The sequence below is a fragment of the Myotis brandtii genome, unplaced genomic scaffold, assembly GCF_000412655.1.
Source record: "Myotis brandtii unplaced genomic scaffold, ASM41265v1 scaffold14, whole genome shotgun sequence".
Taxonomy (NCBI): Eukaryota; Metazoa; Chordata; class Mammalia; order Chiroptera; family Vespertilionidae; genus Myotis; species Myotis brandtii.
Genome location: NW_005354999.1, coordinates 3175411 through 3198975, shown reverse-complemented (window position 1 = coordinate 3198975; position 23565 = coordinate 3175411). Strand labels below are relative to the sequence as shown.

General features: G+C 40.4%; 1 protein-coding gene across 3 annotated transcripts in view; it reads right to left on the bottom strand.

Moving 5' to 3' along the window:
* The window catches only part of CLCN3 (chloride channel, voltage-sensitive 3), an 87618-nt gene extending 64224 nt beyond the window's left edge, over nt 1-23394 (bottom strand). Inside the window, exons 1-2 of one of the 3 annotated variants that reach the window (XM_005860780.2) lie at nt 22880-23394; nt 10369-10544 (exon numbers count right to left, since the gene is read on the bottom strand). In XM_005860780.2, the coding sequence (XP_005860842.1) occupies nt 10369-10528 (160 nt within the window). In that variant the 5' untranslated portion in view covers nt 10529-10544; nt 22880-23394. The remainder of the gene's footprint in view (nt 1-10368; nt 10545-22879) is intronic. The other 2 variants (XM_005860782.2, XM_014535225.1) reach the window with 2 other exon arrangements.
* Between the last annotated feature and the right edge of the window lie 171 nt (nt 23395-23565).

Here is a 23565-nt window from a genome sequence, read left to right as displayed (position 1 = left end):
TCCTCCCCCCCCCCTGCCACGCCCCTGCCGGCCTGATCTCCCCCAACTGCCCCCCCTGCTGGCCTGCTTGCCTCCAACTGCTCCCCCCTGCCAGCCTGATTGCCACCAACTGCCCCCCACTGCCGGCCTGCTCACCCCCAACTGCCCACCCCTCCTGGCCTGATCGCCCCTATCTGCCTCTGTCCCGCCACCATGGCTTTTGCCTGGAAGGACGTCCGGAAGGTCTCCCAGTCTAATTAACATATTACCCTTTTATTAGTATAGATAGTGAATTATCAAAAGGAGAAACTAAGAAAAGAATCCCATTTACAAGTGAATCAAAAAAATAAAATACCTAGGAATACATTTAACAATGATGTAAAAGACCTGAACTTGGCAAGTTAAAAGACACTCAAGAAAAAACTGAAGAAGATACAAACAAGCGGAAGTATATACTGTGCTCTTGGGTAGAAAGAAATAACATCATTAAAATGTTTATACTACCCAAAGGAATTTACAGATTCAACTCAATTCCTATGAAGATACCAATGGCATATTTCACACAACAGGAACAAATATTCCAAAAATTTATATGGAACCAAAAAAAAACCCCGAATAGCCACAGCAATCTTGAGAAAGAAGATCAAAGTTGAAAGAATCATGCTACATGATATCAATCTACACTACAAAGCCATAATAATCAAAACAGCATGGTACTTGCATAAAAAACAGACATATAGCTCAATGGAATAGAATATAGAGCCCAGAAATAAACCCACACCTTTAAGATCAATTAATATTTGGCAAAGGAGGCAAGAACATACAATGGGTAAAGACAGCCTATTCAATAAATGGTGTTGGGAAACTGGACAGACACATGGGGAAAAAATGAAATTAAACCACCTTAATATACCATACAAGAGTAAACTCAAAATGGATTAAAGACTTAAATGTAAGACTTGAAACCATAAAAATCCTAGAAGAAAACATAGGCAGTAAAACATTTCTTGTAGCAATATATATTTTCTTTTTTTAAAATTAAATTTATTGGGGTGACATCCTATCTAAAAAAGAAGGAATATTCAAACTGACTGTCACACCATCACAAAGATGGCAGCGCCAACAGTGGAGGCCGAGTTCCAGTTACGAGCCTTAATGAGCAATCAGCAGGGACCTGAGGCTGCGTGGCACTGGGCTGGGGCAAGGGACCTCAGGCCACGCCCCACAGCCCGGTGCTGGGGCGGGGGACCTCAGGCCGTGCCCACTGCCCAGCGATGCTTGATGGGGGACCACAGGCCGCGCCACCCACCCTGGTGCCGGGCCAAGGGACCTGAGGGTGCGCTGGGGAACCTGAGTCTGCGCCCCCCCATCCGGCGGGGCTAGATGGGGGAACTGAGGCTGCACCCCCAGCCCAGTGCCGGGTCAGGGGACCTGAGGCTGTGCCCCCTGCCTGGCGGGGCTTGACAAGGGTGGGGCTGACCCATCTGGATCTCGCGCGATTTTGAGGCACTGCGGGTGGGTGGGGACTTGACTCTGGGTCCCGCGGCACCTCCCAGACTCTGACAGGAGGAAGATTTTCATATACATTTTACTAATTTTCTTTCATCTCTGACACTTCTATTATAGAGAAAGGGCAAATAGCAATATTAAAGTATTTCCTCTAATTAATCCCCTTTTAATGTGCACAAATTTCATGCACCGGGCCACTAGTTGGTTAATAAGATACATAGATTTCAAATGTACATTTCCATGATACATGATCTTTATATTGTACTGTGTGCCCACCACCCAAAGGATATTTTTTCTGATATATCTCCTCAGGCAAGGGAAACAAAAGAAAAAAATAAACAAATGGCACTAAATCAAACTAAAAAGTTTTTGCACAACAAAGAAAACCATCAACAAAATGAAAAGACAATCCACTGAATGGGAAAACATATTCGCCAATGATACATCTGAAGCATGGAACAGACTGATGAATCTCATCCAAAATGTATAAAGGACTTATAAAACTCAACACCAAAAAAGCAAACAATCCCATTAAAATATGAGCAAAGGACCTGAATAGACAGACACTTCTTCATTGAGGACAAAAAGATAGCCAATAGATATATAAAAAAACACTCAGCACCACTAATTGTCAGAGAAATGCAATTAGTTATCATCTCACACCTGTCAGAATGGCTATCATCAATAAATTAACAAACAAGTATTGGTGAGGATAAAAAAAATGAAATTCTGTGCACTATTGGTGGGATTGGTGCAGCCAATGTGGAAAACAGTACGGAGTTTCCTCAAAAAATTAAAAATGGAACTGCTGAATGACCCAGCAATTCTACTTCTGGTAATATATCCAAAGAAACCCAAAACACTAATTTGAAAGAACAGATGCACCCTTATGTTCATGGCAGCATTATTTACAATAGTCAAGATTTGGAAGCAGTGCAAGTGTCCATTAGTAGATGAGGGGATAAAAAAAACTGTTATACCTTTACACAATGAACTACTACTCAGCCAAAAAAAAGAAGGAAATCTTACCCTTTGTGACAGCATGGATTGACCTGGAGAGCATTATGCTAGTGAAATAAGCCAGCCAGAGAAAGATAAATACCATGATTTCATTCATGTACAGAATCTAATGAACAGAATGAACAAGCAAGCAAAATAGTGACAGACTCATAGAGAGCAGGCTAATGGATGTCAGAGGAGGGCGGGTGGGTAGAGGGTGTCAGGGTTGAGCAAAAAAAATTTTTAAGCTCTAGAGCATCAGCCTATGGACCGAAGAGACCCAAGTTTGATTCCGGTAGAGGGCATATACCTTGGTTGTAGGTTCCTCAGCCCTGGTCAGGGTACATGCAGGAGGCAACCAATCAATGTGTTTCTCTCACATCAATGTTTCTCTTTGTCTTTTCCTCTCTTCCACTACTCTCTAAAAATAAATGGGAAAATATCCTTGAATGAGAATTAAAAAATAAAAATTTTTAAAGAAAGAAAATGCTCATGGACACAGACAACAGTGTGGTGACTACTGTGGTGGAGGGAGGAAGGTAGAGGAGGGCATAGGGGAGATAAATGGTGATGTACGGAGTATCACATGATCTCACTCATATGTTGAATCTAATGAACAAAATAAACTGATGAACAAAATAGATCCAGAGACACAAAAGCATGGGACAGACTGATGAATCTCAGAGGGAAGGTGGGAGGGGGAGAGAGATTACCCAGGGAACTTATATGCATACTAGAGGCATGAAATTCGTCAAGAGTAGGCCTTCCTTCCCCCAGCCACCGGCACCCGGAACCCAGGCTTCTCTTGCAGAGGGAGGCCCCGTCCACCCACCGCAGCCCATCAGTGGGTGGCCTGGGCCTCCCTCCTTGGGGCGATCGTGGGGCCCCCCGATTGATCACACCACCGGCAGGTGGCCTGGGCCTCCCTCTGTGGGGCAATCATGGGGCGATGGCTAGGCCCCCAACCAATCGCATCGCATCCGCCTTGGCTGGCCTGACGCCAGTGGATGTCATAGCATGGTCCCGGGTGGTCGTCCGGATGGTCGTTCCACTGTTCGGCCGATCAGTCGATTTGCATATTATGCTTTTTTATATAGGATATGCATAGCCCATGTACATAGACAATAGTGTGGTGAAGGCCTGGGAGGGGCGGGGATGGGGGGAAGGGGGTCAATGGGAAAAAAAAAAGGGCGGGGGGGATCTGTAATACTTTCAACAATAAAGATAAAAAAAGGACACCCAGCAGTTGTGGCTCAAGTGGTTAGCGACAACCTATGAACCAGGAGATCACAATTTGATTCCTGGTCAGGGCACAGTGTCTAGGTTGTGGGCTTGGCCCCCGGTAGGGGGCCTGCAGGAGGCAGCCAATCAATGATTCTCTCTCATCATTGACGTTTCTATCTCTCTCTCCCTCTGTTCCTCTCTGAAATCAATAAAAATATTTTTTTTTTAAGGGAGGATAAATGATGACAGAAAGAGAGTTGACTAGGTGAACAAACAATACAACATATAGATGATGTATTATAGACCTGGACACTTAAAACCTATATAATGTTATTAACCAAATGTCACGCCAAGAAATTCAATAAATAAAAATTTTTTTAAATTACTAAGAGGACCTGGCCAGGTGGCTCAGTTTGTTGGAGTGTCATCCCATACTCCAAAAGGTTGCAGGTTCGATTACCCAACAGGACACATAACTAGGTTGCAGGTTTGATCCCTTGATGGGGCGTGTACAAGAGGCAACCAATAGATGTTTCTCACATTGATGTTTCTCTCTCTCTCACCCTTTCTCTCTAAATACCAATAAAAAAACATCCTCCCATGAGGATTGAAAAAAAATTACTGAGAGGAAATATCTGGGGTAAGGGGAGGGGGGGAGGTTCTGGCTAAACAGCCCTGATAGGATTCTTGCTATAAGGCAGACAAGGGTGATATTACCTTGAGGATGGTGGAGGATGAGGATCCAGGAGGGTGAGGAGGGTGGGGGATTCAGGCTAAACCAACTTTACCTAATTCTTACCAAAACTGAGCAATCTATACTAATAAAAGCCTATGTGGTCCTCACGCCCTCATGCGCGACATCATCACAAGATGGCTGCCACAAGATGGCCACACGCACAGCGGAGGCGGGGTCTCAAAGGCAGTTGGGGGTGATTGGGCTGGCAGGGGAGGGCAGTTGGGGACGATCAGGCTGGCAGGCAGAAGCAGTTAGGGGCAATCAGGCAGGCAGGCAGGCGAGCAGTTAGGAGCCAGCGGTCCCAGATTGTGAGAAGGATGTCCAACTGTGGGATCGGGCCTAAACCGGCAATCAGACATCCTCCGAGGGGTCCCATATTGGAGACGGTGCAGGCCGGGCTGAGGGGGACACACACACACACACACACACACACACACACACAAACCCATGAATTTCATGCACCAGGCCTCTAGTACTAAATAAAACAAGTCCAAAGTGAGAAACCTAATTGGGAAGAGAATTCAGAGGTGCCTGACTAAAGTTTGATCAAGAAGACACTCTTTATCAGTGTATCTATCTAAAATGATACAATGTTTCAGATTTATTTCAAAATAATTGAGAGAAGGAAGTAGAGATGAAACAAAATTGACCATGAGTTGGTAATTATTTAACCTAAATGATAAGAAAAAGAACTTACATAATATTCCCTATACATGTGTTTAACATTTTCTATAATAAGAACATTCTTTTAAAAAAATGCCAATAAATATAATCACTTGTATGAGATAAATATTAACAAAAATTATATCCTTTACTCCTCAAAGTAAATATATTACTCTTAAAAGTGTCAGATTAACTGTAGCTTACTCATTAAGTATAGGTGCTTTACAATTATATTTAAACACTCTGTATGACATTAAACTTTAGAGTTGTCTGTCCTCTTCCCTAAGCAAAAGCATGGGGCGGGGGGGGGGAAGAAGAGAAATAGCAAAACTTTCAATGAGAACAACAATCAAATCATACTATACAGTTACTGCAGGATTAAAAAAAAAAAAAAGAGGACTTAGGAATTCTCAAAAATGACAAGCCAGAAAATAAATATAAAAAACAGAATGGTTTTACAATATTCATCCCTCACAAACATATGCCATTTTAGCTCTCAACATGATTACAAGAGTCTCAACTAAAACACATGGATACAGAAAGTATGAAAGTAAAAGGATTGAAAAAATGGTGCATGCAGTCCCAAAACCTAAAGAAAATTTGGGAGCTATACTGATATCCAAGGAAGCTTGAAAGAAAGTATACTTGGAAAATAGAGTCACTTCACAATAAAAGTAATGTGGTTCAGTTCCACATTAATAACATGAGATCAAAGTATATACAGCAAAAATTTACAAAATGACAAGAAACGGTAATACATAAGTCTACAGATAAATATTAATGCATCATTATCATATACTTGATAGAAACAAACAAGGAGAAACATAGTTAAGTGAAAAAAAAAAGAGTTCATCAGAATATTAACAGATTTTACCTAATGGGTATATAGAGAATACCATTAACCAAAAATTTCATATTATATACTCTTCTATAGCACACGTGGAACATTTATAAAAATAGACTTTTTCCTAGGCCACAATGCAAGTCTCAAAAATTTTGAAAATGTTGATATTACACAATGTATATTCTTTGACAGCAATGTAATAATGTTGTAAACCCATTAAAAATATAACCAGAAATTCTTCATAGGTTTGGAAATTATGAACTACATTTCTAAATAACCTATAAGTATAAACAGATATCATTATGGAAGTTAGATGGACTTTTAATTGGTGACAACAGTAATAAGTATCTGGAGGGAATTAGCTTTAAATATATTTACCAGAAAAAAGGCTAAAAATTAAAGAACTACTTCAAAAAGTTAAAAAAAAGTTACAGGAAAATAAATCCATAGAAAGTAGAAGGAACTAAGAACAGAAATTAATAAAACAGAAAACAAATACATAATAGAAAAGAACAACAAAGGCAAAAGTAGTTCACTGGAAAGATTAATGATTGATAAATCTAAATGGACACTGATTATTAAGGGGAGGAGAAAAGAAGGAAGAGAGGGAGAGAAAAGAAGAAGGGCACAACCCTTCTTTAAGGAAGAAATAATAATGCCAATGTTACATAAACCCCTCTAGAGACTAGAAAAAGACATCAGTACAACTGACTTTGAGGGGAGTGTAACTTTGGTAACAAAACCTAATAAGGACAAAGAAAAACTATCAGCCAATCTCAGTTATGAAAATATATGCAAAAATCCTAAATAAAACATAACCAAATCAAATCCAGCAATTTACAAAAAAATAATACATTAATATATCTGAAAATCAACTGAAGTTGGAAAAAAAGGACATATAAATCAGATAATCATCTCAAAAAATAGAAGGAAAATAATAAATTCAACATCCATTTATTATTGTAAATAGTATATTAATTAAGAATAGGTGTTGAGCCTATTTAATCTGATAAAAGGTCACACCAAAGTCCAGATTAAACATCATACTTAAAACTTTGAGGTAATACTTAATGGTGAAACTTTAGGGTCAGAACAAGACAAAAGATGCCTGTAATCATCATTTCCATTCAACACTTTACTAGAGCCAGCTGAGCAAAGCAAGGGGGACTGGGGAGGAGAAAGCTATAAAGATTAGGAAGAAAAACTGTCACTATTTGCCAATGATATGACAATATTCTTAAAATCCATCATAAATAAATCATTAGAATTAATAAGCTATAACTTCTTAAAAATCAATATTCAAAAATATTCTTTCAGCCCTAGCTGGTTTGGCTCAATGGACAGAGCATCAGCCTGCAGACTGAAGGGTCCCAGGTTCGATTCCTGCCAAAAGCATATGCCTGGGTTGAAAGCTCGATCCCCAGTGGGGGGCGTGCAGGAGGCAGCCAATCAATGATTCTCTCTCTCCCTCTCCCTTCCTCTCTAAAATCAATAAAATATATTAAAATATATCTTATATAATAAAGAGGTAATATGCAAATTAACCCTCATGCTCTCACAAGATGGCTGCCTACAACCAGGCCCGCAGGGGGGTTAGTGAGGGACGACCAAACGACTGAACAGCAGGCTGCGTGGGGCGACCAGGCTGGAGGGGTGGGGAAGTTAGGGGCGATCAGGCCGCACGCAGAGGCAGTGAGGGGTGATCAGGCTGGTGGGGGGGGAGGGGGCAGTTAGGGGCAACCAGGCAGGCAGGCAGGTGAGCGATTAGGAGCCAGCAATCCAGGATTGTGAGAGGGATGTTCGATTGGGCCCAAACCGGCAGTCAGACATCCCTCAAGGGTCCCAGATTGAAGATGGTGCAGGCTGGGCTGAGGGGAACCCCCCTCCCCTGTGCACAAATTTTGTGCACTGGGCCTCTAGTATATATATATTCTTCCAAGGAATTTCCTCTAAATGTCAGTATTTTAGAACTGTTTAAACAGATCCATAGACTCCCTTTAATTTTATGTATTTACTTCAGCTTATAATTTTATAGGCTTAGCTCATAACTACTGAGGCTTTTTCAACTGAAATTCTTAATTAGAACCACAACACAAAACATAATTTACCCAACTATTTTCTCAGTTCTCCCAGAAAAGTTCACAGATAAAAGCCCTTAATATGGAGGACCCTTCTCTCTCTCTCTCTCTCTCTTCCTCTCTCTCTCCCTCCCTCCTTCTCTCTCCTCCCTCCCTCTCTCAAATCAATTTTAAAAAAATCTTTTTAAATTTATCATAGCTGAAATTATCAATGACTTTGCCACATGGAATAAAAGTTTTAGATCTTCTGTTAATCATTTATATCTTCTAGCAGATACAAAATTATTTTCAAAAAAGTCTCTAGTGTTGGGTTAACTAGTTATCCATATAGGAAAAAAATGAATCTGAACCCAACTCATATCACATATAAAAGTTAATTTCAGACAGATTATAAACTTAAGTGTGAAAGATACAAAAAAATAAAACTTCTAAAAGAAAATGGGAAAGGATCTTTATGACCTTGAGGTGTGGGAAGATATCTTAAAACAAAAACACAAAAGAGGAAAAGATTCACTGGATTTCATTAAAAGCGATAACATACTTATCTGAAGATGCCAGTAAGAGAATGAAAGGGCATGCCACAGAAAGAGAAGAAATTGCAATGCATATATGTGACAAAGGACTCATAATCAGAGTGCATAAAGAACTCAAAAACTAGTCCAAAATACCAAAGCACTTCTAAAGAGGCGATCTAAAAAGCCAATGAACAAACAAAAGGCACTTCAACTGATAAGCCATCAGGCAAACGTAAATTAAAATCAAAACTCAAGACTACTGCACCTACACTAAAATAGCCAAAATTTTAAAAACTGATTATATCAAGTATTAGTGAAGATGTGGAACAACTGGAACTCTCACACAGGACTGGTAGAATGTACTTGCTACAACCACATTGGAACTATCTCTGACAGCATCTGATAGCACTGAGATCCACATACCCTGTCATCTAAGAATTCCATTCCAAGACATAAATTCCAAAGAACTGTGTACATAATGTGCACTAAAACACATGCACATGAAAATTCACAGCAGCGTTATTATTTTACTAGAAGCCCAGTGCACAAAATTCGTGCATGGGTAGGGTCCCTAGGCCTGGCCAGCGATCAGGGCTGATCTATGGGGCGACCGGCGGGGCAATCTGGGGGTCCCCACTGACACCCGCCTTGGTTGACCTGGCTGGGGGGGGGGGCGGGGGAGGGGAGCAATAAGGGCCTGGATCAGGTGGTTGGCTGCCACAGTGCGTGTCATAGCCACCGGTCGTTCTGGTCATTCTGGTCGTTCTGCTGTTCCAGTTGCTGGGCTTTTATATATATAGATATGTGGTGTAATTCCATTTAGATAAAGGTAAATACCTGCAAAACTACACTACAGTAATACAAATCAAAATAGTAGTTACTTTGAAACTGGAAGGGAAAACAAGGGAGGATACTGGGGGTCCTGATAATGTTTGTTTCTTGATACAGGGGTAGTTATATGAGGTGTTCATTTTATAGAAATTCATCAATTTCCACACTTAGGATTTGATGATTGTTGTGATAGTTAATTTTATGCATCAACTTTACTGAGCTAAGGGATGCCCAGATAACTGGTAAAACATTATTTCTGTATATATGTCTATAAAGGTCATTACAAAAGGGATTAGCATTTGAATTGGGAGACTGAAAAAAGATGCTTTCATCAACAAAAGTGGGCATCATAAAATCGGTTAAAGATCTAAATAGACCAAAAAGGCAAAGGAAAGGTGAATTTGATCTCTGCTTGAGCTAGGATATAATCTATCTCTTTCTGCCCTTGGACATCAGCGCTCTTGGACCTGGGGCATTCAGACTCAAACTGGGACTTCTCCACAGGTTCCCCTGGTTCTCAGGCCTTTGGGGATGGGACTAGGATTATACCAGCAACATTCCTAGGCCTCCAATTTGCAGATGGCAGGTCATGGGACTTCTCAGCCTCCATAATCATGTGAGCCAATCACTCATAATAAATCTCTTCCTACATATCAATATTTATCCTATTAGTTCTGTTTATTTGAGAACCCCAATTACAGTTGTATACATCTCTGCATTAAGTTATATTTAAATTTTAAAGTTTATCCAAATACAAGGTTTTCCTTTGGGATAATGAAAATGTTCGAAACTAGAAAGAAGCAGTAGTTGCACAACATTACAAAAATGCTAAATACCATTAAACTGTACACTTTAACAGTGGTTCTATGTTACATGAATCACCTCAATTTAAAAAAAGTTACCCCAATATGCAACCTCAGTAAAACAAGCATATACTGATTAGTAGATATTCATGACTACAAATATTAAGAGTTGCAATGCTAAACTTACCAACTACTGTGTCACCATCTAACAAATTGTCATCCTCAGAAGTTTGAAAGTCCATAATGACACCTGCTCCATCTAAAAGTTCCTCATCGCTACTTGCACTTGTTATACTGTTGTAGCTGTTTCTATAGTAGCCTCTATGGAACAGTTGCTCAGACTCCATTGAGCTGTTTGGTTACCTGAAAAAAAGGGGAAAAATTGTTTAAAAATTTTCCCAACATATAATAAAAATCATCTAGTTTAACATGACAAAGGAAATTTCTGATCTCTGTATTGAAAAAAATACTAAGTTTATTTACTCTAACAATTGCTAAACATCTGTCATGTGAAGTCTTTAGGGATGATTAAATAATTCTATTCTCACTATGCAGCTGTAAAAAGAATGAAGAATATCTTCAGGTAGGGGTATAAAACAATCTCCAAAGTCAATTGTTAAGTTAAAGAACAAAGTACGGAGAAGTGTTTACAGTATACTACAATACATGTGGGGGTGGGGTGAATACAGTATATAATTGCTTGTGCATGTACAGACTATCTCTGAAGGCATTTCCAAAATAGTTGGCCACAGGTCAAAGGAAAAAGATGGCTGAAGTATCAGGTCTAAAAGTGAGACTGTCCCTTCTGTATATTTTAGCAGGGACAAGTGCTATCTTTAAATATTAATTTCATTCTCTTTTCATCATTTTAAAATTTAAATCTTCAGAGCCCATCCTATATAATAAAAGGGTAATATGCAAATTGATCCTAGCAGCAGAGTGACTGGGAATCACTGGTCACTATGACACACACTGACCACCAGGGGGCAGACGCTCAATGCAGGAGCTGCCCCCTGGTGGTCAGTGCGCTCCCACAGGGAGAGCTCTGCTCAGCCACAAGCCAAGCTGACGGCTGCCAGTACGGCGGTGGTGGTGGGAGCCTCTCCTGCCTCCTCATCAGTGCTAAGGATGTCTGACTGCAGCTAGGCCTGCTCCCCGCTGGCAAGTGGACATTCCCTGAGGGCTCCCGTGCTGCCAGAGGGATGTCTGACTGCCAGCTTAGGCCCAATCCCCCAGGGAGCGGGCTTAAGCCAGCAGGTGGTCATTCCCCATTCCCCGTGGGGTCCCAGACTGCGAGAGGGCACAGGCCAGGCTGAGGGACCCTCCCGAGTGCACAAATTTTTGTGCACCGGGCCTCTAGTAGTCAAATATCAGCCATGAAAACTATGATAATATGTAACAATTTTCATTTTTTCAAAGCAGATCATACCAAATAAGCATACATTTTCATTGTTCTTACTCTCTATACTTTAAAAATAGTATTACTGCTGGTTTAAATTTTTAAATACATCTATCTACTTGCTCAACATCAAATTGGAAGACATTAGCAACAGACTTGGAAGGTTCGTGTGTGGGACTTGCAAGGTAGTCATAAAAATAGTAAAAATGTTATTGTCACAACTACCTAGGGTTTATTAATATTAATAGTAGAAAGAGAGCAAAGGGGAGGCCAGACATTATAAACATGGTTATCTGGTCATCATTATAACTTCATACTCCCCAGGGAACCATGGTCATCTGGTCATCATTACAGACTTGGAAGGTTCGTGTGTGGGACTTGCAAGGTAGTCATAAAAATAGTAAAAATGTTATTGTCACAACTACCTAGGGTTTATTAATATTAATAGTAGAAAGAGAGCAAAGGGGAGGCCAGACATGGGAACCATGGTCATCTGGTCATCATTACAGCTTCATACTCCCCAGGGAACCATGGTCATCTGGTCATCATTACAGCTTCATACTTCCCAGGGAACCACGGGTCCATTCCCTACAGATAACTGGGGGAAGGGATCTAACAAAGGGGGAGATGGAAGCATGAGCAGTGAAGTCGGGGTGATGTAGGGGAGGTGGCTTGCCTGTCAGTCTAGCCTGGGAAACAATGGGTGGCAAGGAGGGTGGAGCCAATGCAAGCCTGCAAAATCTAGGAAGGTTAAAATAACCAGATAGTCCTGGCCTTGTGACTCAGTAGGTTGGGCGTCATCCTGTGCACCAAAAGGTTGCTGGTTCTATTCCTGGTCAGGGCACATGCCCAGGTTGAGGGCTGGATCCCTGGTAGGGAGCCCAGGTTGCAGGCTGGATCGCCAGGACCGGATGTGCTGGGGGCAGCCCATCAATGTTTTGCTCTCACACCAATGTTCCTCTAAACTCTCTCCCTAAATATCAATTTTTAAAAAAAAAAATCCTCAAAGAGTCCCCTCTCCCTTGCTTGTCCCCTTTTCTCTCTTGCTCTGTGACCAGCAATCACACTGAGTGCTTATCTATTCCCTCAACCCGCTGCATTGTCCATGGCCATGCAGACCCCACAGCAATGGACTGCAGCAGGAACACAAGCTAAGCTACCCAGATGCTGGACTGAACTGGACTTTAATATGGAGCAGAAATTCTTGGCAGTGGCCTTAATTCTGGCCCAGCTGGAGACGTGATCTGACGTTTTCCATGGCAGGCCAGAAGGAGACAGAACCTTGGAGCAGAACCCCCTTAATTTTACATCATCAATAAAATTTTCCACAAAACCCCATCCTCCTGTGGGGGACTCAGGAAATTATTTTCCCCGCGGTACCCCAAGAGCTCCACTTCCACCAATAACAAAACCAGTAAGCCTTGTAAAACAAGACTTACTACATATCATAAGTACACACAGAAAATAAACGATGAATGGAACTAAGCATACTCCAATTCTAGTGCTAAATTCTAGTACTGAAGACCTGAAGTATTTTCAGACAATCTCTTGTCCTCAATAAATTCTCCTTCCTCACATGGAAATTAACCTCAAAGAGCTATAATAAGTAAAAATTATTTGTAAAGCTTTTATACATTTTTTAGAAAAATAAAATATCACTTTTTAAAACAAATTTATTGCATACATTTCCTAATTTAGAGAAGGTGAAGTTTTGAGAGCTTCCTGAGAACATATCTTTATTCTCAGCATATGATGGTGACTGGTACGTAATAGATGGATAATAAATGTCAAATTGTTTATTCAAGCAATAAAGTAAAAAATATAAATGTATTGATTTTTCAATAGACAAATAATCTCTATAAAAGCATTAATCTGGTCTAGGGAGAACAACTAAAAACTACCACATAAATTACAAAGAAAATTTAAAATATGTAATGCTTTATAACTTTATTACTGTTTTATGGTTACCTCTACCAAAGATGGACTATTATTACATACTGAATGTGTTAGAACGTACTAATTAAAGCAAGAGTTTTTAAGGTAAATATTAAAGTAGAATACAGTGGGGCCTTGACTTACAAGTTTAATTCGTTCCGTGACGGAGCTCGTAACTCAAATTACTCGAACGTCAAATCAAAAAGTGAACGAGTGAGACACGTGATGCTGGGCTGATGTTGTGGCGTTCACTGTGACATTCGCTGCGCCAACTAGTGGTGAGGTATCTGAAGCTGGCTCGTAACCCGAATTTTAGCTCACAACTCAAAGCAAAAAATCGGCCGAGAGACGGCTCGTATCTCGAAAAACTCAAGGCCCCACTGTAGTATAAAATAGCTATTCATACTAAGAATTTTGCAGTGTCCATAGAGGCAGTCAAATTAAATATTGTGGCTCTTGAGTAAATAACCAAAGACTTTGAAAAAAAAATTAACAGTTCAAGAATCATTTTAATTCTGATGTATCAAAGCATTTAGACTCAGATTTTGCAAAGAACACAGACATTCTATTTTTCACTTCTTTATGTGATAATCACACTAGAAGGGCTTAATACATATAACATACACCTAATAAAAATTAGTTACAGGTTTTCTGTATACTGTGACCTCAATCAGCAAGTTCCAACATGTCTCCTCCATTTTATCCCTAAAAGTCCCTCAAGAACCGTAAGAGTTAACTGGCAATTTCACTCAATTATGTTTAAAAAACTTAATTGCACTAACACCTCTGAGGCACCTAGAACTCCACACCTTTCTTTATAACAAGACCAACCAACTCTGTTCCAAAACTTTATTAAAGGCAGGCCTGTATGGGCTACTATTTCCATAAATTTGATAACTTAACAAACAAACAAACAAAACTAACCTAATTAGATCAGATTCACCCAGTGTAATATCTCTATTTAAGGCCAGCTGACTTGGGACTTTACATCTGCACAATCACTTCAAAGCAGCACTTCATGTTTGATTGAATAACTGGGAAGAGACATCTGTATTCCAGGGGATGCAGATGTTGGGGGCCATCTTAGAATTCTGCCTTCCACAATATCCCCCAATTGTCAATTAAAAAAAAAATACTACTCCAGAAACCTATAGAGCTGTATACACTGTCTGTTCAGTAGCCATTAGCCTTGAAACATGGCTAGTCCAAATTGAGATATGCTCTAAGGCAGTGGTTCTCAACCTTCTGGCCCTTTAAATACAGTTCCTCATGTTGTGACCCAACCATAAAATTATTTTCGTTGCTAGTTCATAACTGTAATGTTGCTACTGTTATGAATCATAATGTAAATATCTGATATGCAGGATGGTCTTAGGCGACCCCTGTGAAAGGGTCGTTCGACCCCCAAAGGGGTCGCGACCCACAGGTTGAGAACTGCTGCTCTAAGGTAAAACATCTATTGGATTTATAAGACTTAATAAGAAAAAAAATCAAATATTTCATTAATAATTTTATATTGATTTCATGTTGAAGTAATATTTTAGATATACTGGGTTAAAAAGATATATTGTTAAAATTAATCTCATCATTTCCTTTTTACCTTATAATATGGCTCCTATGAAATTTAAAATTACATATTTGGTTTGCAGTTACAGCACAAATATTTTTTATAGAACATCACTGCTATAAAGTATTCAAAATTCTGTCTATACTAATAAAAGGGTAATATGCTAATTAGACCGGGAGATCTTCCGGGAGACGGGCCAGGGAGGGCAGTTGGGGGCCATGAGGCTGGCAGGGGAGGGCAGTTGGGGGCCATGAGGCCGGTGAGCAGGCTGGCAAGCAGAGTGGTTAGGGGTGATCGGGCAGGCAGGCAAGTGAGCGGTTAGGAGCCAGCGGTCCCAGATTGCGAGAGGGATGTCCGAGGGGTCCCAGATTGGAGAGGGTTCAGGCCAGGCTGAGGGACACACACACACCCAACCCCCCCATGCACAAATATCGTGCACCAGGCTATTAGTGATAGCATAAAGTGTTGGGGAGCACAAAAGACTTGGTTGGAAAGTTGTAAGGAGGGCATTCTAATACAAGGGAAGTGTGTGGAAGGCCACCTCCCCTGCTTATTGGAAGGGGAGACTTAGGAGAGTGTCAAAGGCTGCTCCCCTAATTATTCCTTTCCAAACAAGTCTGTACATGTGCAGACCCCCAGGTGTTTACTGGAATCCTTATGCTTAATCCCTGGATGCCCTTGCCTAAAGGACAATGTAAACACATGTGTCCTCCCAAGATTACTCACCCTATTGATTGTATCTAAAGATAAAAATTCCAATAAAAGGCTAAGGAGGCAGGCAATGGAGGCTTTCCTGGCTACTAAAGCCAGGGGCCCCTTAGCCCTCTCTTTCACAGTCAAACTGTGAGTAATCTGCTCATCCATCGTTCAGGGGCTGTTGGTCAGTCTCAGCAATAAAGGAAACATAAAGAAGCAATATGGACACCAGTGTTAAATCTTTTAGGTTCTAAACTTAATTCCCAGGCTTGCCCACAAAAGAATATTTAAATCATAATACAGCAACTGAAATTCTGCATATTAAAAAATATGCAAACAATGCTACCTTTCCTTTTTAATTGTCAGAAATATATTCAAAACATTATAATAGATAATAGCTTGCAAATATATTTTTGCAGTTATGAAGATTATAGCAATAACCAATGAAAATCTTCAAGGATAAAAAGCCTGGTTTATTGCAGTAAGTTCCTATGTAAAATCACTTTCACCTCTTCTAACCTGATCTCTACATGGCAGCCAGCATAGTCTTTTCTAAAAGCAAGTCTGACCAGTAATCTCTCCCAACTCCATGAATTAGATTAGTCTTAATCATTTCTCACCACCCTTAGCAGACAAACTCAAATATGGCGGACAAAGCCCTATACAGTCTGGCCTCTGCCTAGTTCTCCAGCTTCATTTTTTGTTGGTGTACTTCTTGCAAGTGCTCTTGACTCACTAATCTTCTTCCTCTCAGTCCTAGCAGGCTCTTTCCTGTCTCCTGCTTCAGTGCCTTTATTGCTCCCTCTGCTGGGAACATATACTTCTCCTTAAGTCTTGAAATTGGATAGATTGATTTCTCATACTTGATTCTTATTTTTCAAAACTGTATTAGCTATTCAGGTTACTTTACCTTTTCATATAAATGTTAGAATAATCCTGTCTACAGTTACAAAATCTGGGTCAATTAATATTCATAGTATGAATGAATAACAAATGTATAACAAATGAATGGCACATCTCTACTTTGATGCTATATAAGAACTCAAATTCAGCAAGACCCAAAGTGAAGACATATTTGCCCCAAACCTGCCAGTCCTCCTACTCTCCCTATATGAGTTTACAGGATCACCATGTATCTAGTAGCCAAAGTTAGTTTTCAGTGTTGTTTTTTTGTGGTGTTTTTTTTTTAAGAATTGTTTATTAATTTTTAGAGAGAAAAAGAGGAAGGGAGAAGAGAGAAACATCAATCTGAGAGCACAACATCAACCGGCTGTCTCCTGCACGCTCCCTACTGGGCATCGAACCTGCAACCCAGGCACGTGCCCTGACCGGGAATCAAACCAGCAACCTTTTGGTGCACAGGATAACGCCCAAACAATGGAGCCAAACTGGCCAGGGATCAGAGTCATTTATTAATTCATTCAGCAACCATTCACTCAGCAGCTCGCAGATACCAGGCACAAAACCAGGTGCTGGGGTAATAAATATGGTCTCTATTCTCAAGGCAGTGAAGGTGAAAGACATACAAATAACTATAGTATGATATGACAAGTACCACAGGAGAGGTATATACAAGGTATTTAACACTAAAAAGGAACAAGCATGCTGCCTGGGAAAATCTGTGAACACTTAGTAACAGAGGGAAAGTTTCAGCTGAGCATTGAATGATTAGGATGAGTTAACTAGGGTAAGTATGTAAGATTAAAAGTCAACACAGGCACAAAAAAAAGTGCAAAAACTCGGCAGTATCATAACAAAATCTCCTTGGGTAGCTTATAGAAGAGAAGAGGGAGGGAACTAAAGAGTAGCTGGAGAGGTAAACACAGGCCAGATCAAAAAGGAAGGGTTGCCCTAGCTGGTTTGGCATCAACCTTTGGACTGAAGGGTCATGAGTTCAGTTCCAGTCAAGGGCATGTACCTCAGTTGCAGGCTTAATTTCCAGCCCCCATTCAGGATGCCTGCAAGAGGCAACCAATCAATGTGCCTCTTTCCCATCGATGTTTCTGTCTCTCCCCCTCCCTTTGACCTCTCTAAAAATCAATGGAAAACATATCCTTGGGTGAGGATTAACAAACAAAAAAGAAGGGGCTCATGTCATGCTAAGGAATTTATTTACTCATCATACACATGGGAAACCACTAAGCGTTTTAAAAAAGAAACTACATGATCAGATATAAATTTTAGCAGACCAATTCTAGCAGCAGTGTGGAAGACAGATTAGAAGGGCAAGAGACTGAAGGACTAAAGATAAGGAGAAAAGTTAGGTAACCCTTATTCTAGTACACCATTGAACAATCCTCCTATATAATAAAAGGCTAATATGCAAATTGTCCCACCGGGAGTTCGACCACTCACTATGATGTGCGCTGACCACTAGGGGGTGGCGCAGAATGAAGGAAGGCCCCGGCTGGCAGCTGGCAGCCAGGGGAAGGAAGGCCCCAATCGGCCCTGATTGCCAGCCAGGCCTAGGGACCCTACCGGTGCACGAATTTCGTGCACCGGGCCTCTAGTTCTAAACATAAGATAGTGAGGGCATCTGATATAATAAAAGGCTAATATGCAAATCAACTGAACTGCGGAATGACTGGTCGCTATGACACACACTAACCACCAGGGGGCAGATGCTCCACGCAGGAGTTGCCCTCTGATGGTCAGTGCGCTCCCACAGGGGGAGCACCGCTCAGCCAGAAGCCGACTCACAGATGGGGAGCATCCTGAATGGGGGCTGGAAATTAAGCCTGCAACTGAGGTACATGCCCTTGACTGGAACTGAACATGCCCTTGTGACTGGAGCCTCACCAGGCGGCGGTGGTGGGAGCCTCTCTTGCCTCTGCGGCAGCGCTAAGGACCCCAAGGGGTCCCGAGCTGCAAGAGGGTGCAGGCCGGGCTGAGGGACCCCCCCTCCCCAGTGCACGAATGTCGTGCACCGGGCCTCTAGTACTGAAATAAGACCAATATGGAGGAGTAGAACGCATTTTGAGAAATATTTAAGAGGATGTGTTAACTAAAATGTGGGAATAGTGAGGAAGAACTTTAAGGTATCTGCTAACTTTCTGACTTGACTAATTAATTCAAAATTGCTGAAAGAAACAAATGTTTTTCTCCTACAGCTTACAGGCCTCAAGACCAGAATGTTCTTTTCAACTGTAGAATTATACAACCTATTCAAGGTTATACTACAATGAAGGGAATATAATCTAAGTTCCCAACCTGCAAACACAAAGCAGTACACCACCAGAATGGGGGTTGGGGATAGAGCACAGAAATAGAAAGACCTTGGAAATGGGCGGCTAAGTGACTAACAGCCTGAAGTGGTACACTAATTTTTCATAGCTTCCAACAAAATTTTGTCTCAGTCATAAAGAAGACCAGTCAGAACTGAGGACCATGACTAAATGTCAAAGGTATCTGGCTGGCTAGTAAACTGACAGAAAAGTATGCACAATCTGAGTGAAAGAAATTAAAATCCACACCACCCATCCACCCCAAAATGACAATTCCAAATGTCTGCAACTAAAGAGATGGATAAAAGTCTCAAGAGCAATGATGGCAGGGAAGAGAAACTGACAAGAAGTATTTTCATATAAGTATTTCAAGAAATGTATGTGCTAAGTACAGGTCAAATATAAAAATATGACAATAAATTTAAACAATAATTTATTCATTCTCTGTTTATAGCTACTAATATACCAGAAATTGTACAAAATATAAACAATTTTTATTGATTAATGGCATATTTGTATAGGGTTTGTGGCTTTCAGTAACCTTCAGTATAAATTACTTTATATACTGTCCTCAAAAGGGATGTAATATTTTCCATAAATTACTATACATCCACATAATAAAAGGCAATACATGACAGATGTCACAGAAGACAGAAGAACTGTTATAAGAGGTCAGAGAAAAGACCACATTCCACTGTATCTGAGGATGAGAAGCCTTCTTTGGAAGAGACACATGTGAGTTGGACCTTAAAAGGTAAGTAGGATTTTATGGGGCAGAGATGGGAGAAGAGGTTAACTGAATCAAAATTATTGGCATGAGTCAAGCTATGGAGCCAAGAAGGCAACAATATATCTGCAGATGAGTATGTGCACAGAACACAAGTCCAGTAAAAGGTTTCATGGTCAAATAAGCACGGGTGATAAAGCATATCCCCATCTAGAATTATAATGGCTAACAGCATAAGTAAGGTTCTTGAAAAAAAAAAAAACTAGTAAAAATTAACTTTATAATCAAAATTTATGCAAAGTGTCTCAAGTTTCTTTTACCCAGGAATGACCCCTCAATCCCATATAACATCATGAAACTAAGATTGGAACATCACAGTAGCAAGAATTTATTCTGATACAAATTGTCAACCCATATACCATCTGACAAGAAACTGACTACTCCCAAAAGTAATACTACTTGATATTTTATCCTGTTAATTCTGTTAGCCGGATGTCTAAATTGCTATGCCATATACATTTTTCTTCAAAAAAGTATGCATGGATAACTGCTAAGGGAAGTAACCTGTCAGCTCTGAAGAAAATGTCCTAGATTCATAAAAATTTTAGTCATTCAAAAGTTAAATGCTAGATTATTTTAAAAGGAAAAACACACACAAATATAAGGCTCAGACTATAACAACAAATAAAGGTAAACAAAAATCCAACAAAAAGATGCTATGGAAGGCTTACACTTTGAAAACCAAATAATTTTCATGATTTTACACGACAAACTATCAACTACTTCCCCTAAGGTCAAGAAACATATTTATTTAACTTTGTTCAAGTCAAAGTTGCAGATTAAATCTCTCCATATTTCAGCAATGCAAATAGGCAGTTTCCCCACATGGGTTCATCCTCCATTTTGTACTTAACTAAGGAACATTTATCTTTTTTTTTTTAATATATATTTTGATTTTTTACAGAGAGAGAGAGGGATAGAGAGTTAGAAACATCAATGAGAAACATCGATCAGCTGCCTCCTGCACACCCCCTACTGGGATGTGCCCGCAACCAAGGTACATGCCCTTGACCGGAATGAAACCTGGGACCCTTCAGTCCGCATGCCAACGCTCTATCCACCGAGACAAACCAGCCAGGGCAGGAACATTTATCTTTAAGAATCAAAATGAATCATTGCTGCAATGTTCATATACACACGTGAATGTTCATATGAAAAAATGCCAAAACAGGGTTTATTATAGTAGAATGAGAGTTTCAAAGAAAAAAAAAATATTTTCCAGAGTTTCTATAATTTTACATTACTTTTATAATTGGAAAAAGCAATGGACCTATCATGCCATCCCTCCTATCCTTTCTTTTCTTCTAGCATTTTAATTAGTCCTACCTGCATTTCGAGCAAGAGCTCTGAAATCATGCCAGGCTTCAGTCTCAGTTCTGACACTTACTGAGACCTTGGGAAAATTAATTAAATTCTATATGCCTCAGTTTCCACATCTGTATAATGGGAACACTGGAAAGTACCTACTTCATGGAGTTGGTGTGAGAATTGAGATAATCTACAAAAACTACTTAGGAAAGATCCTGAATCATAGAATTCACTCAATAAATATTAACACTTATTATGTCATATTATATGTTTTAGATCACTGCTGATAAGTTTGACTAGAAACTTAGCTGAAAGTTCTTCAAAGTAGTCATAGTGGCCAAAACCCACAGAATATTGCTTTGATATCTTACCCACCACCGAGATCACTTCCTGAGCGGTCTGAAAATTATTACCAACATGTCACAACAGGAAATGGAAAGCCTACCACCAACATGACCTGGAAAATAGCCAATTTACTAACAAGATCATAACCTCAGCAACTCTGTTTCCTCTGAACTATATGTTTGCAAAACCTGGTCAAATATTTACATTCCTAATGAGTAACATGATTGAAAACACATGCTACAACAATTTCCAAGTAACGATCTACGTACTAAACATTCATCTTCTTAAAATCATTTGACCCTTTTTTCAAACAAAGAACCAAAGTCTTTTGAGTTATTAGACATAGACATGTGGGGATCACGTAAGGAATACAAATGTAGAATCACTGAAAAAAATATGACATTGTATGTAAGCTATGCCATAAAAAAAAAAAAAAGTCTTTGAAGAGTGTGGGAGGTAGAATGTGGGAGTGGAATGAAATTTGTCATATATTTTGCCAACCATGGCTGTTTCTGTTAACCAGAGGTTATAACAGCATACTCAATCTGAGAAATTCTCTGTAGATCATACCTGTTTTTCTAGCCATTCTATGCAATCAGCAGCTTTTACGATGAAAATCAACAATATATACATTAGCATTTTAACTCCTTTATGTACTCTTGAGCTACACAGTATTTTCTAGTTACTCACAAAGGCACATAAAACTGACATCAGTTAAATTACTCCCATAAAGACCTCATCAAGAAACAAATCTGCTACATTAACTTTTGGAGATGAAAAGAAAAGCCTTTCTGGGAAGATTCAACAATCAATGACACAAGCCACAATGATGGTGCAGTAACTGAATTGCATAGAAAGTTTATAGTTCACAAAATTGAACTTCTGAATTCCAAAAAAAAAAAAAGAAATGGTATGGTCACTGTTGATTCAATTCTAACAAACACGCATAGTGTCTATGTATATTACCTTCTATGTGCTCCAGTTTTAAAATGCTATACAAATAAAGCATATGCAAAATTAATTTGAGAGTCTCAGGAAGCTTCTGGTCCAAGTATAAGATCAAAACGCCAACGTTTTATATATACACACAAACTGCGTCTTGATATATACATAAACCTAAACTAAAAAGAAAAATAAACCGATATTTACTTTAAATGTGGGCAAATTTAGCCAAAGTCAATCCCACTCTCTGAGTTCAAATTTAATCTTTTCCTGGAAACTACTTCCATTCTATTCAAAAATCCTTCGACGTTTCCTGGACAAAACAGGTGAAATCTTACAGAATGTTCGAGGGTACACATCTAATTAGGGTGGATTTAACATTATGCAGGTAAATCTATCATAAGATAAACCAAGATGACAGCCCTGGTATCAAAGTTGACCCCAAACCCGTGAACAGGGCAGCTCACAAATGTTCACTCACAGAATGCAACTCACCTTGCAGCTCAGAGGCATAGCAAAACCGGTGGCTGTTTCCTGCGCTGCCTTAGGATTCTGCATCTGTTTCCAACCGAAAACCTTGCTAAACCCTGGGAGCTCCGCCTGGTGAAGCTTAACACAACCCAAACTACCGCAATTGAAGACACCTGGCGTTTTCTACGGACGAGGCTACGGAAATTCTGCCAGGGGGGACTTTTATCTGGGTCCTCCTTTCAACACGGGAACAGCAATAAGTTACACCCGCTTGCTTTGGGCCCTAGAGTCAACCTGTTTCTCTACCCACAATTAGAAATAAAAATCTCCAGCATCACTTCCCTCTTAAGAGACTACCATTACACCCAATGGTCTAACTCGGGAACGAAGTAGAATGGCTTTCAATCCACCACACCCTCCTTCCTCCACACGCGGCCCCGGACGAATGTTGACTACGAAAAAGGAGCTGCAGGCTGCGGACCAGACCGTCCCCGACCCACGGAAGGGGAAGAAAAGCAGTAGGAAACCAGAGCGCCCGACAGGTGCGTCGACGCGTGACGTCACCGCGTAGACGTGAACGGCCGTTCAGCGTCCGGCCGCCCCAACAGCTCCTCCTCCGGCCACGGTCGTAGCCGCGTCGGCGCCTATTGGGCAATGAGGGAGTAGTGGGCGGGGCGAGGAGGGGAGGGGCGGGGCGCCGGGAGAGGGGG